A 13,099-nucleotide genomic window follows, 5' to 3' on the forward strand; every position below is an offset into this window, starting at 1 on the left:
AGCACCGAGGTATACATTTTACATTAAACATGTAGATATAAAGCAGGCCAAGTTTACATACACAGTAGCGTCAGTATGCGTATTTTACATGTATACATTAAACAATTCTACACCATACATGTCAAATATACATGAGCTGTGTCGACACTTTATACATATTACATTAAAAATGTTGCTAGAAAATAGGCAAAGTATACATACACAGTGGTGCTACTGTACACAACTGCATAAAAAATATAAAAAAAACGCTAGCAGTGGCGTCCCTAAAAACATATTATACAGAGGCACGCAAATGCTTCACTAAGTAAATCTTAATATAAATAAGTTTGGTTTATGGCAATTTAAATCATTTCGTCTTAAGATATTAAGCAATAAAATAAATAATTTCCGTTCAACGGTAATATGAACAAAACTTTTGGCCACTCCTACTCATTTAAATAAATATAAAGCTTCAATTGTGTCAATAAAAAATATAGGATTACATTATACAAGCTACTGCTACACTCTCTTTCGGGATTATATTCGGTCGCAATAATAGAAGATGCCATTTAAATATATATTCAAGTCCCTCTTCCGCAGCCATTTTGGTTTGCGGTAACATGAACAAAAATTTTTGGGCACTCCTACTCCTTCTGTCGCTGTCATTTTCGGGCGCAACAAAGAAGTCATTTTAAAAAGTATATGCATCTCATTTGGCCGTCTCCATTTTTGAACTGTGTGAGAGCAATAGCTAGACCACTCCTACTCACTGTTAGGCAGCAGCCATTTCGGTCACACAATTAGGAGGCAGCTTATTAGCATATGCACTCTTTTCTTCCGGTACCGTTTGGCATTGCGAGACTGAGAGTGTGAGCAATAGCTGTACCACTCGTACCCACTGTTAGGCAGCAGCCATTTCAGTCACACAATTATAAGGCAGCTTATAAAAATTGCGTCTCATTTTTCGGGTACCGGTTTGCGTTACGGAATTGTGATGAGGCAATAGCTATCCCACTCCTACTCCTTCTCAGCCGGCCATTTTCGGTCGCAATAGAGGAGACAATTTATTGGTCTCTGCATTTCATTTGGCGATTGCCATTTTTGCTTACGGCACTGAAGGTAAGAGGAATATCTAAGCCACTCCTACTATCTCGCAAGCGGTTATATTTTAATGCTATATGGCAAAGTAGATGTGAGGCAACGGTAATATGAACAAAACTTTTGGCCACTCCTACTCATTTAAATAAATATAAAGCTTCAATTGTGTCAATAAAAAAATATAGGAGTACATTATACAAGCTACTGCTACACTCTCTTTCGGGATTATATTCGGTCGCAATAATAGAAGATGCCATTTAAATATATATTCAAGTCCCTCTTCCGCAGCCATTTTGGTTTGCGGTAACATGAACAAAAATTTTTGGGCACTCCTACTCCTTCTGTCGCTGTCATTTTCGGGCGCAACAAAGAAGTCATTTTAAAAAGTATATGCATCTCATTTGGCCGTCTCCATTTTTGAACTGTGTGAGAGCAATAGCTAGACCACTCCTACTCACTGTTAGGCAGCAGCCATTTCGGTCACACAATTAGGAGGCAGCTTATTAGCATATGCACTCTTTTCTTCCGGTACCGTTTGGCATTGCGAGACTGAGAGTGTGAGCAATAGCTGTACCACTCGTACCCACTGTTAGGCAGCAGCCATTTCAGTCACACAATTATAAGGCAGCTTATAAAAATTGCGTCTCATTTTTCGGGTACCGGTTTGCGTTACGGAACTGTGATGAGGCAATAGCTATCCCACTCCTACTCCTTCTCAGCCGGCCATTTTCGGTCGCAATAGAGGAGACAATTTATTGGTCTCTGCATTTCATTTGGCGATTGCCATTTTTGCTTACGGCACTGAAGGTAAGAGGAATATCTAAGCCACTCCTACTATCTCGCAAGCGGTTATATTTTAATGCTATATGGCAAAGTAGATGTGAGGCAACAATTTTCTAAATCTTAATTATGGATTGCAAAAAAAAGGTACAGTTTTAAAATGTAATTTCATTAAATGGCAATTGGAAAGGTTTTTCATGATATTAATTTTGATGCCCGATAAAAAAAGTTTTTTTAAGTAAAAACAAAAAGGAGAGGAAAAATAAAAAGAAATAGAGGATATTTAAATGCCCTCTCATTTTTTCTTCTATATTATTGGGAACAAAAATATTGGCGTATGCGAGAGGAGTGGGCTAAATATTGCTCTCTCTAAAATTTTAGCAATCCCAAATGGATTGTTTTTTATGTAAAAAATCAGAAAAGGAAAAATAAAAAGGGAGAGAGGATAGTTAAATTGCCTCTCATATTCTCTTCCATATTATTGGAAACAAAAATATTGGCGTATGCAAGAGGAGTGGGTTAAGTATTGCTCTCTCTAAAATTTTAGCAATCCCAAATGGTAGTAAACAAAAGAGATGAAAATATATTCAAACTGATGGCCATTTTCTGTCCTAATTTTTCCTAATTTATTTCGCATTTTTAATGTCAATCAATTGGACAATTAGTCCAGCTAGGTATGATCATTTGCTTTTGTATCATTTTATTTTGTTGTTTTGCAACCTAATTATGGGTATGTATGTATGTACTCACCTATGATAAATCCGTTTTTAGAGTAGTTGGTTATGTTTTATAGTTGGTTTAATTGTGCAGTGAAGGCGGCATAAATATTTACACCGGCGTATAAATCTATAATAAAAACATAGATTTAACACAAAATTCCTCCACTTCACACAAAAGCCATAATTTATAGGATAACGTACAATTCAGAAATTTATTGCAGAGAAACTTAAAAAGAAAACTTTAAACAGTGTGGCGCAACCCTTTTTGGCGGTTTTTGGGCGTTGGAAGGGGCGTGACAACTTTAGGAAATAAACTATGTTTATGCGCTCCGCCTATGTATCTGGAATCTGCATGCTTACTCTCAAGGCGTTCGTATGGACAGACGGACGGACATCAATAATGTGACAGTAACGGGAAAAAACACAGTTATGCTCTTTTCTTTCATTCACATTCATCGCCTTAGCCGGCTCTCCCCAAAATACTTTAGAACCAATTATAAAATCAAGAAATATCGGTAAGTTTTTTAAACGTAGTAATTAAAAGATTTTTGTACGATATTTCCAGTAAAAGCATTCATAATGTTTTATTAAATTTGTTAAGAGTCCTTAACAAGTGTATAGCCATATTATACAAACCTCGTAATAAAAAATGTGTATATTAATTATATAAAAATAACATGGTTTAAATGCCCATGTTATCAATAATACTTTATAAAATCCAAAAACGTATTATAATTTTAGATTGTTATAATGTACTGATGCTCATAATATAATACTTTATAGAAGTTTAAAATGTAGTCAAAGTAAATAAAGCATACTTGGTGGTTACTTGTAATTTTTCTATCGACGATTTAATTCGACCAGTTTGGTTAAATTCATTAGAATATGTAATTTAAGAACAACAAATTACTACAAATCTTCAAGAATTGCAAAATCATAAGCCTTACGATTGAATACTTTATACACAGAAAAAAGTATTGCCCACATATAAATAGAATCAAATTTGTGTTATGGTAATGCTGTTGTTTTTGCAAATTTGAGTCGGTTGCCCGCCCAGACAATTGGAATAAAGTGTATAATATTTTAGGTAATTTAGTAGTTGATCCAATTTAAGGACAATAATTCTAGTATTGTATGCCATTTTATACCAAGTTAAATAATTTTTATCTGGGGTGTACATATTCAAACATATACATACATAATAAAAATTAACAAAACGGAAAAAGATACGTTTTGGAAATTTTACATGGTACATTTTGTAATGTAAATAAATATGTTAAGAACTTACTAGGTATTCGTAAATTTAGTTATAGGTAATGCAAACTTAAATTATTTAAATAAGAAACACCATACAATTAAATTGGTTTTTAAAAAAAGAAAACATTGGCATGTAGACCAATCGGTCTCACAATATACAAGACGGAACGGTATAGTCAAGTCGCTCGACTAAGAAATACCCGCTAATCCGCAACCAACTTTCCATGTTGATGTGAGATAGATTAAAATTACATTACCTAAGTACGTGAAGGCACATTAACCTACTTGACAGTGACACATTTTCTATTTTCTAAAACTCAAAAAAATCATCATTCTTTTTTAAATTGCACTGTATAGCCTGAAAAAATTTACATTGATGAGACCAACAAAATGTAGTATTTTACGATGGAAAGTTACTAGATCTGAACACGAGTAAATCCATCGTTTTCCATTGCGCATTTCTAATTTTCGGCCTATTTACGGAGATATTAGCCAAAGAATGTATTCGTATCTCACGTGTACATACATACTTAAAAAGTGCGTACATGTACATATAATTTCGTGCTTAAAAGTTTGTATTTTCTTCTTTTTTATATATATTTGTTACAAAATATCATTATATTAATTAGAAACACGCGTTTGAAAGCTTAAGTGTAGCGGAATGCAAGTTTCCAGTCTTATGTAGTTTTCTTACCAAGAATTCAAAGAAGAAGAAATTAAATTTGAACTTTAGGGTCTTTCTACTCTGCATCCTTGATTCAGGTCATTTTTTGTACTCTTCATTTGCGCATCGTAATCAGGTAAATTGTTTGGGTCTAATCAATGTAAGTTTAAAAAGGCATAATTCAAGGAAATTTAAATATTAGGTTAAAAAAATGTGGGTATGATCATTTTTGATGGTATCTGAACGTTCATACGGACCAACGGAACTGGAAGGCACACTAGGCCATTGCTATCCCTTTACCACCAAATTTGTCGCATATAATTTGACTTTTTAATTCACAATAATCGAAATTTAAATATAAAATTTACAAAATGCCTACGTGACCATTTTATGTTATTTAAGTGTTCATACGAACAAAAAGAACCAGGCTGCGTTTTAATATATTACAAATGGCCGTAAATACTGATTTTGATCTCTTGTACCTCTCAAAAAATATATAATATTTCGTTTTACTCTACGGGTAACGGGTATAGACTCACTGCGTGAAAATACATGAAACATTACAATAACATAACAGTCGCGGTCAACGTAAAATTATAAATAAAGTATACGGATTTGGAACAGTATTCTCAAACATTATCGCTTAAGCAAAATTACAAATAAATTTCTTATATTATCATTGTCATTTCTATTGGTATCTAAAAATCGCATTTAATTTTATTTATTAAAATTGGCTTTCTTCAGGCGCTGTTTTTGGCGTTCCTATTTTGCTGTCTCCGTTCGTTTTTTCGTGAGATATGTTTGTAATTATAGACTTAATTACTACAGAACTAGTACTCGTCTCCGTCGTGTTTCTGTTAAGTATTTCAATAATTAGTAGGATACAGCTTATGTAAATGTTTATTTTAGTACCGCACCTCTTCGATTCCAAATCCTCTAAATTAGAAATATTTATATTTGGAATATCGCTCATATTCACGGTCGTAGTGGCTTTGTTGGTTTGCGTGCTAAGCACAGATAGGCGACCTACATTTTTATAGGGATGACATAAAAAAAAAGTTAAGTACTGTCATAAAAACGTATGGTACGGTACGGTCTTTTAAAGAAAAGAAAAATGTATCTGCATTTAGAGTTGTTTGGTGGGCATACCTAAAATCAAAAGTTTGCAAAAATTAAGTTTTTATAAGTACTAAATGAACTTAAAAAAAAAAGCAACGAACACATAAAATTTTTAAATGAAGATAAGCATACATAACTAAACAAAACAAAGAATCGAAAACATATAATTCTTAAATGAAGATACGTATACATAACAAAACAAAATAAGTGGGATGACGTTAGTGAACAGTTGATTACTCACCAATTGTTTCCTCTGTATTAATAGAACACAACGTGGTTGTCGTCAGATTTAAATGGTCGCGCACCGAGTCAACGGTAATATCGCCAATAGAGCTGGTGATAGTTTCGTTTGCTTGATTAGGTGAATTGGAACTGTAGACTCCATTAATTTGCTGAAGACTATTTCTATCAACATTTTCCTCTGCAGGCCTTGTGGATGTTGAAATGACTGGTGGATCTTTAAGATCAGGTGAATTCACCACTTCATCACTTGCAAATGTTTCCTTATCATTATCTACATCATTTTCTTCTAGCACAGACTCTTCATTCTCTAATGGTTCTACTTGAACAATTCCAGTGGGTTGCACGACTGTGGACGTGGCTAAAGCAATACGCTGCAGTTCGGAAGAAGACATCATATACAGTGCTTCCCCTGAGTTCGTAAAGCAAAGCGACGAAATTCCACTGCAAAATAAAAATAAGTATAATAAGGTAACCCAACAATATTAGGAGTATGTGGGACTTACTTAATGTCTTCCCGTCGCACTGCTGCCGCATTCAGTTGTCTTTTTAATTCAGGTACCGATAAAACCATGATATCGCCCATATTCGTTAAACATATTAATGCAGTTTCGTTATACACATCTCCACGACCAGCAGCCAAGCTTCCACTGATATTAGCAGCCGCCTCTCCATCGCCGTTTGAGCGCGTAGACTTAGTTGGGCTGCCGCCGTGCATACTCTGCAGTATTTCCGGCGATATGCGACAACTAAACGAACCGAAATGGATGCGTCGAATTCGAGCACCCTCGTTAGCGGTTAGCTTATATTTGTTTATCGGCTTTAGTTGCGGAAGTGAAAACACTTTGAACTGTTCCTCGGAAGCAATAAGCACACGATGCGGTGGACTTCCGTTTTCACCGGCGTTCAACTGATCGACAGGGCTACCCGTCTGATCAAAAATAGAAATACCAACCACAGGAGCACGATGTTTTAATTGAATTTCTTTAGCAAGCTGCGCGGAAACGCGGCGCGGCATCTGTGGTGGAGCATTGCCACTTGCCGACGGGACGGCAGTTGCAGCGGTCTGCGCTGGTGGCAAATGCAAAAGAAAAACCGAAACGGTACTGGCATTTGTTGCTGACCACAAAGTTGGCGACGTTATGTTCACTGAAAATTTACAAGATATACGACAAATAAGATTTAAATGCTGTAACAAACTGTAAGTATACAAAGATTATAAATGAAACAAAAGAGAACCCTATAGGCGAGTTACCCATTACTCACTTGTGGGGGGCAAACGAAAAATTATAAAAACAAAATTTGGCAAAATTAAAAACACTGTGTTCCTTAGCTATTGGGTCCTACTGAATCCTTGGTTCGGTAACTTTTTTCTCCTTACACCAAAACAAATCACAGTGCAAAATTTGTCTTACCGTTAGTAACATAAGTCTTGGCAAATAGTAAACACCGCACCATGGATCCCAGCCCGTCATCTGCACAACGTGCCTCTATTTGTCTCTCGACGGGTCGAGCTTCCAGCTGTAGAGATGTAAATTTTTTATAAACGACTAGTTAATGGTATAGAATGTTACTCACCGTTGTTGGTACCTGATTGCTCTGGTTGGTCCTAGTCGATCGACCCTTGCGAAGCTTTCTAAATGATTCCCTCAATGATTTCTTAAAAGACTTTCGACGGGACAGCTGCTCTCCTGCTCCAGTAAGATCATTCGGGTTTAATGTGCAACGATGAAATACTGGAACAAAGTTTTTGAAGTCAAAGAGTACTAAACCGTGCGCAGTGCCACCAGATACAAGGCCCCAACTTGCTTCAAGTGCCATGCATGTAATGCTGGCTGGCGGCAAAACTTGCAGAACTCCTGATATATTTACACCACGTTCCGTTGTAGGAATCGCGTCTCCGTCTAATAAGTTAGATCGCACGTTTAACTGATCGTGACCCTTCCACACAAATCCATCACGGTCGCTGACCAAATTCATTGAGCTGTATTTCAAAGATACTTTTTCAGGTACGTCTATAAAGTCGGCTATAACAATTTGACCCGCTGTGCCACCAACAATAAGTTGTCCGGTTTTTGGGCAGAATGCTATTTTCTTCACTGCTAAACGAGGATCATCCGAATAAGGATCAAAAAGACCCGATTTTCGAAAAGGCGGTTCTCCTTCGTCGACTTGTTCAGCACTCATATCTGCTGCTGCGTCATCTCGGAAGTCTGACTCACTTCCAAAGATGCTGCTAGTTTTAAAATTATAAATTGGTTTAAGCAAAACTCCAGTACAGTCCCAAAATTTAACAGAACCATCTTCGTGACCAGTTAACAGAATCTCGTAAAGCTTAGTCGCGTCCTCTTCTACAGATTCTTCTAAGTCATCCGGGAGTGTACCGCCAGTGATGGGCCAGCTTATATTGCTATAATCAATGTCTTGTTCGTCCCCAGCTCGTAAAATGCTTTCATATACCGGCTGTATGACTTGAGAAGCAAGGTAATTGCAGGTAACAGCTGATGCATGTACAGAGTGAAGATAAGGCGCTTTAATAGCAGAAATATTAGAGTCAGTAAGATCGTAGGCGCAGAGTTCCTCTTCAAGAAGTACAACAAGAACTTCAGCGACGTCACTATTGTCTTTAAAGGTTACAAAAAAGTCAATTACTTTAGACGTAAAGTCAAGACACACTTTTTGTCCATCGCTGACGTGAACTGACACACAATTGTGATCACCATATGCTGAACGGGGCATGCCGCCGGAAAAAACAATTACATCGTTGGATCTAGAATAATGCGAAATTAGTACACATCGAAAAAGTTAACATCTTAATTTATATTAACCTTCGCTTGCCTTTGTACAGTCGGTTTATGCTCTTGCATGGATCAGGTCCATAAGGCACGTAGTTAACATTCGATGGTGGTTCTGGGTTATCGATGCTCCAAGTGGCGTACGAACCATCAGCATGATACCAGCTAAATTCAGTTCCTCCGAAATTCACTGAAAGACCAACACTCTGCCCATGTCCGGGAGCTATATATGCTCGCTCGACAGAGGCGGTTTCAAAATCCCATAAAACACACAGGCCGCGATTGTATGCAACAAGCAGTTTGCTTTGGGAGTTTGGAAGCTGGCGGATTGACTCAATTGCACCAGGGTTTAGCTTGTAGGCTGGTGGCACCTGCTCTAACACGACATCGTGGTAAATTACAGGCTCCTTAATGGTAAATGTGTGTAAATCAAGTTGATAGATGTTGCCACCTTCAGTTCCAATCCAAAGCAGATCCTTACTGAAAGAACAGCACAGCGATGAAACTTTTTTAAGTTTTCCGTCAAATGGTAGTGTTTTGATTGGCAGCAACGTGGTTCCAACGGGCTCCCATAGAATTAATTGATTCGCCGCCGTCAAGGAAAGTATGCGACCAGTTCCATAAACCCATTCAAGTAACTGTACATTAAGCTCCGATGCAGAATTGTTCACCAAGGTATGCTGTCCGTACAACTCAACTCCGGGTTGACCGAAAACCTTTAAAGCCCCTGATTGCGTTCCTATTGCCATTAATTTTAAAACTGGATCATACGCAAGAGCCGAAGGCTTATGAGGGAAGCCATGCTGTGCCGTCTAAAAGAAAAATATAAAAAAAGTTGTAAAAAGGAATGATAGATTCTTATCAATTAATAATTGTTTTGGTCTATTCTATAATTTTGAAAAGGAGAACGGTATGTTCGAGTGATTAGCTAAAAACCACACTACCACTTGAGCTATTGAAAATTTATAATACATACTTTCAAATGAATTCCTACTTTTTAAAGTCGGAAACGCTTCCCTTTACCTTTTAATTACTTTTTTCCGAATCCAATAACGTTTTTTTCTTTACCATTAATGGAAATAAAAACCTAAACCAATAATACAAATTGCCTATTGTGGGCGTGGGGGTTATGGGGGGTTGTTTGCGTTAAAATAGGCGTTGCCAACATTTTTTGAGAATATTGATAAAAAATTAAGAAGACAAATAATAAAATTACAAATTTTAAAATATTTTTCATAACTTTGGGCGGCTTGTGGGCGTGACAACTCCTCAACTTTCTAGTTTTAATAGATCCTGAGATCTCGATGAACATGGCCAGATCGACTCCGCTTTGATCCTGATCAAGAATATATATACTTTATAAGGTCGAAAACAATTATTTCTACCTGTTACATACTTTTCAACAAGTCTAGTACGGGTATGAAAATTCATATTGCAAGTTTCTTTGCATTTCTAACACAGTAACAAGCAAATAAATTCTCTTTCGCTTTACTTCGAAATCTTATCATTTTTATGACGTCTATCTATGTACTTAGGCAATGGCATACTTCATTTGTGGCTGAAAAAAGGGTGTCTGTGAAACCAAACCATTTACCCAACCCACTAAACACACAAAGGCAATCTTATCAGCTACACCCTCTTGGTGGAACTGGATGGCGATTACCTTTGGCCTGGTTTCATTTTTGTTAAATGACACATTTATATTAACAGAGGTTAAAAGAAATGCATTTTAAAATACCATATAGTCTATATATATTTCATATATATAATAATATTTTGGTAATAGAGAAGGTCCTATGGTGTATTTGATTCAAAAATATGCAAAAGGAATGGACACTACAAAATACAAATATATAATTTTTAACATTGCGGAATTATAATTTTTTTTTTATTTTGATTTAATAAATTTTTATAATTATCTTGAAAGATTGACCTTTTTCTACCATGGTATTTCATAATTCTTACAACTTAATATAGGTATCCATTCCTAGATAAGAGACAGTCCAAACCAATGAGTCAGGGTCTAAATTCAGTGAGCTGATAAATGCAAACTGTTACAGGTTTCAATAAATATATTTGTAGTACACCACCAAGAAGAAAATAAAAAATATATTGGATAGCATGATTCTAAAATTATGAAGCTCTGAAGGGTAAAATTTATAAGTCGACTCCCCACTTACTTCATACGTAATTTTTAATGAAGTAAAGCGGAACCAAATCGGTCATTTATAAAGGAAATATGTAAATTATTTCGTAATACATTTCAGGTCGTAATTTACGGGCACAATAGCATTAGGCTCCTAAACACCCACATGTTCATGCCCAAAAGTATGCAGATAGGAGACGACAAAACAAAAGATTGAAAAGTATGTAGGTAATTTTTATAAAATCAAGCCTTCTCATAATTGCCTTTAACCAAATGTATTTGTCCTCCAGGCTCCAGCTTAATGACACCACACAAAATATACAAATCGACTTCAACGATTCTTCAAACTAGAAAATAGAATGGAACTTTTTTTGGTAATACCTTACGATAAGCAAATAGGTCCTTCTGTAGACGTTGTCTCTCGGCACTGGGCTGCTGGCCTTTTCCTCGGATAAACTTTAACATGATTGATTACAATTTTATGGTGGGTTGGTATTGCTGAATAGATATTTATGTTTTATTGCGGCCGTATTTAATCAAAACTGAAAATAATAGATAAACATTATTTAAATTTTCTTAATAATACATGTATGAAATGAATGTACTTGTCTACTTTTTCATACTTAAAATATTACCCGGTGTATGGTATTTTGGTTATATTATTTATATATTTTATAGGATATTATAAGTATTTTATAAGTGATACATCTAATTTTTTTTTGGTATACGATAATCGAAAATTAAAAAAAAACTGTTTTACATTCTTAAAGCCATAGAAAAGTAAGGGGACAAATATTGGCTTGTAAGACTTGCCAAACTAGTTGTGCTTATTTTCATTTTCATAGCATTTCAAAGAGTCGCATGTAGGTGGTTTAATGAACATGTAGATACATATGCATGTATGTATGTATATGTATATTCGGAAAAATGAGATGCAAGCTAACCGATCCGTACTCTCTGCAATGTGTATGTATGTATGTACTTTTTTTTTTAATGAACTTACAATTCTGCGTCACACACGAAATATTAGTATTTGTAAATAGAGCATTGGAAAAATATACAAAAAAGTGTTAGACACCTCTCAATTTTTTTTTGTTTTAATAATTTGGTAACCATTTCAATTACAAATTTAACATTTATTTAGATTTTGTTATATCCTTTCAAAATATACGTTTACTTTTGTAAAATCTAACGGTAGCTGATCAGTTTTACTATTTTTTCTATACTGAAGAATGTATACATATAAGTATGTATCCGTGAGTAAGCAGAGGCACAATACCGTATCACCGCCAGCTTTTTAACTGATAACCAATACTAAGTAAGTAAGTAAGTAAACTGGTTCCAATATATATCAGCATAAAGAGGTGATGACCTAATTTTGAGTAAATTCCGATCTTTATAGTTGACCAGCTTTGCAATTGCATACCGGTACTGTTTATTCACGCACATACACACACACAGACATACACATACAAATTTGCGTGTTTAGGCAACCAGCAAAATGACGACTGCTGACTGTTGGCGTGGCTGACTCACCGACTACGCCTTTATGCAAAGAACATGCTTCTGTACACTTTATTAAAGTAGTTTGATATATGTATACATATATTTCTTAATCAGTAATACCGGTAAGCCATTTATTTACCTTTATTTATTTCCGTTTGTACAGTTAAGGCGGTGCCCGAGTAAATGCTTGAGTTATTTTTTGTACACACCTACACTCACAAGTTTGTTTGTATTTGTATGTGGAGTAACGACCGCACTGTTCTTTCAAAAATTAAACAAATGTGCTAACCAAGAACACGCGTATAATAATTCGACCGGGTAGAGTTTTTTCGTGTGACTATTTTATAAACCGTGAGCAATAATACAAGAACAAAACGAGATGCGCGTCATTTTTAACACAAACAAAATCGCGATCGGTGGGCAAGTGTGGCCGTGTCCCCTGGACAAAAAAATCATATTTCTTAGATCAGACATTTTCCATCACTGACCGGAATGGGTGGAAAACTTCGGTTGGGAGTAAAACTTTGCTATAATTTATATCTTGTTTTAGATCAAACTTTTAGATAAATTTAATAATTATATTCCAGGTACACCAGAATCAAAATTTTGTTAATATGTAAATTAAAAAAAATGTTGTAATAATTCACCGCACTTTGCAGTTGTTAAAAAAATTTTCCAAAAAGAGACAACCGACAAAAAGCGGATAATTTTTCTACCGAGCAGTTATAAATCGTGAACCATTTATTCAGCACAAATCCAGATGCGCTTCATTTATAGCGCAATGGCGTTTGCTATG

The 13,099-nt window shown here is 35.6% G+C and overlaps 1 protein-coding gene across 2 annotated transcripts; it reads right to left on the minus strand.

The window, feature by feature from the left end:
- Positions 1-3,394: 3,394 nt before the first annotated feature.
- LOC6529156 (lethal(2) giant larvae protein) lies at positions 3,395-12,738 on the minus strand. Of its 2 annotated transcripts, XM_002087329.4 has the most exons (9): positions 12,443-12,737; positions 11,179-11,339; positions 8,685-9,463; positions 7,435-8,626; positions 7,272-7,377; positions 6,363-7,005; positions 5,858-6,300; positions 5,415-5,523; positions 3,395-5,351 (listed from the first exon to the last, which is right to left on the minus strand). In XM_002087329.4, exons 2-9 carry the CDS (start codon positions 11,260-11,262, stop codon positions 5,222-5,224), a joined length of 3,486 nt encoding a protein of 1,161 aa, XP_002087365.1. In that variant the 5' UTR covers positions 11,263-11,339; positions 12,443-12,737; the 3' UTR covers positions 3,395-5,221. The 2 variants fall into 2 exon arrangements, with proteins under 2 accessions (XP_002087365.1, XP_015053358.1); XM_015197872.3 differs by lacking the exon at positions 3,395-5,351 and having other exon boundaries at positions 5,518-5,646; positions 12,443-12,738.
- Between the last annotated feature and the right edge of the window lie 361 nt (positions 12,739-13,099).

Source organism: Drosophila yakuba, chromosome 2L (genome assembly GCF_016746365.2).
Source record: "Drosophila yakuba strain Tai18E2 chromosome 2L, Prin_Dyak_Tai18E2_2.1, whole genome shotgun sequence".
NCBI classification, from domain to species: Eukaryota; Metazoa; Arthropoda; class Insecta; order Diptera; family Drosophilidae; genus Drosophila; species Drosophila yakuba.

Excerpts from the sequence above, each read along its gene's own strand:
- LOC6529156 (XM_002087329.4), bottom strand. The coding sequence starts at position 11,262 with ATGTTAAAGTTTATCCGAGGAAAAGGCCAGCAGCCCAGTGCCGAGAGA. Across the intron at positions 7,378-7,434 it reads GCAATCAGGTACCAACAACG|CTGGAAGCTCGACCCGTCGA; the intron begins GTGAGTAACATT and ends ACATCTCTACAG. Across the intron at positions 5,352-5,414 it reads GAGGATTTGGAATCGAAGAG|AAACACGACGGAGACGAGTA; the intron begins GTGCGGTACTAA and ends AATACTTAACAG.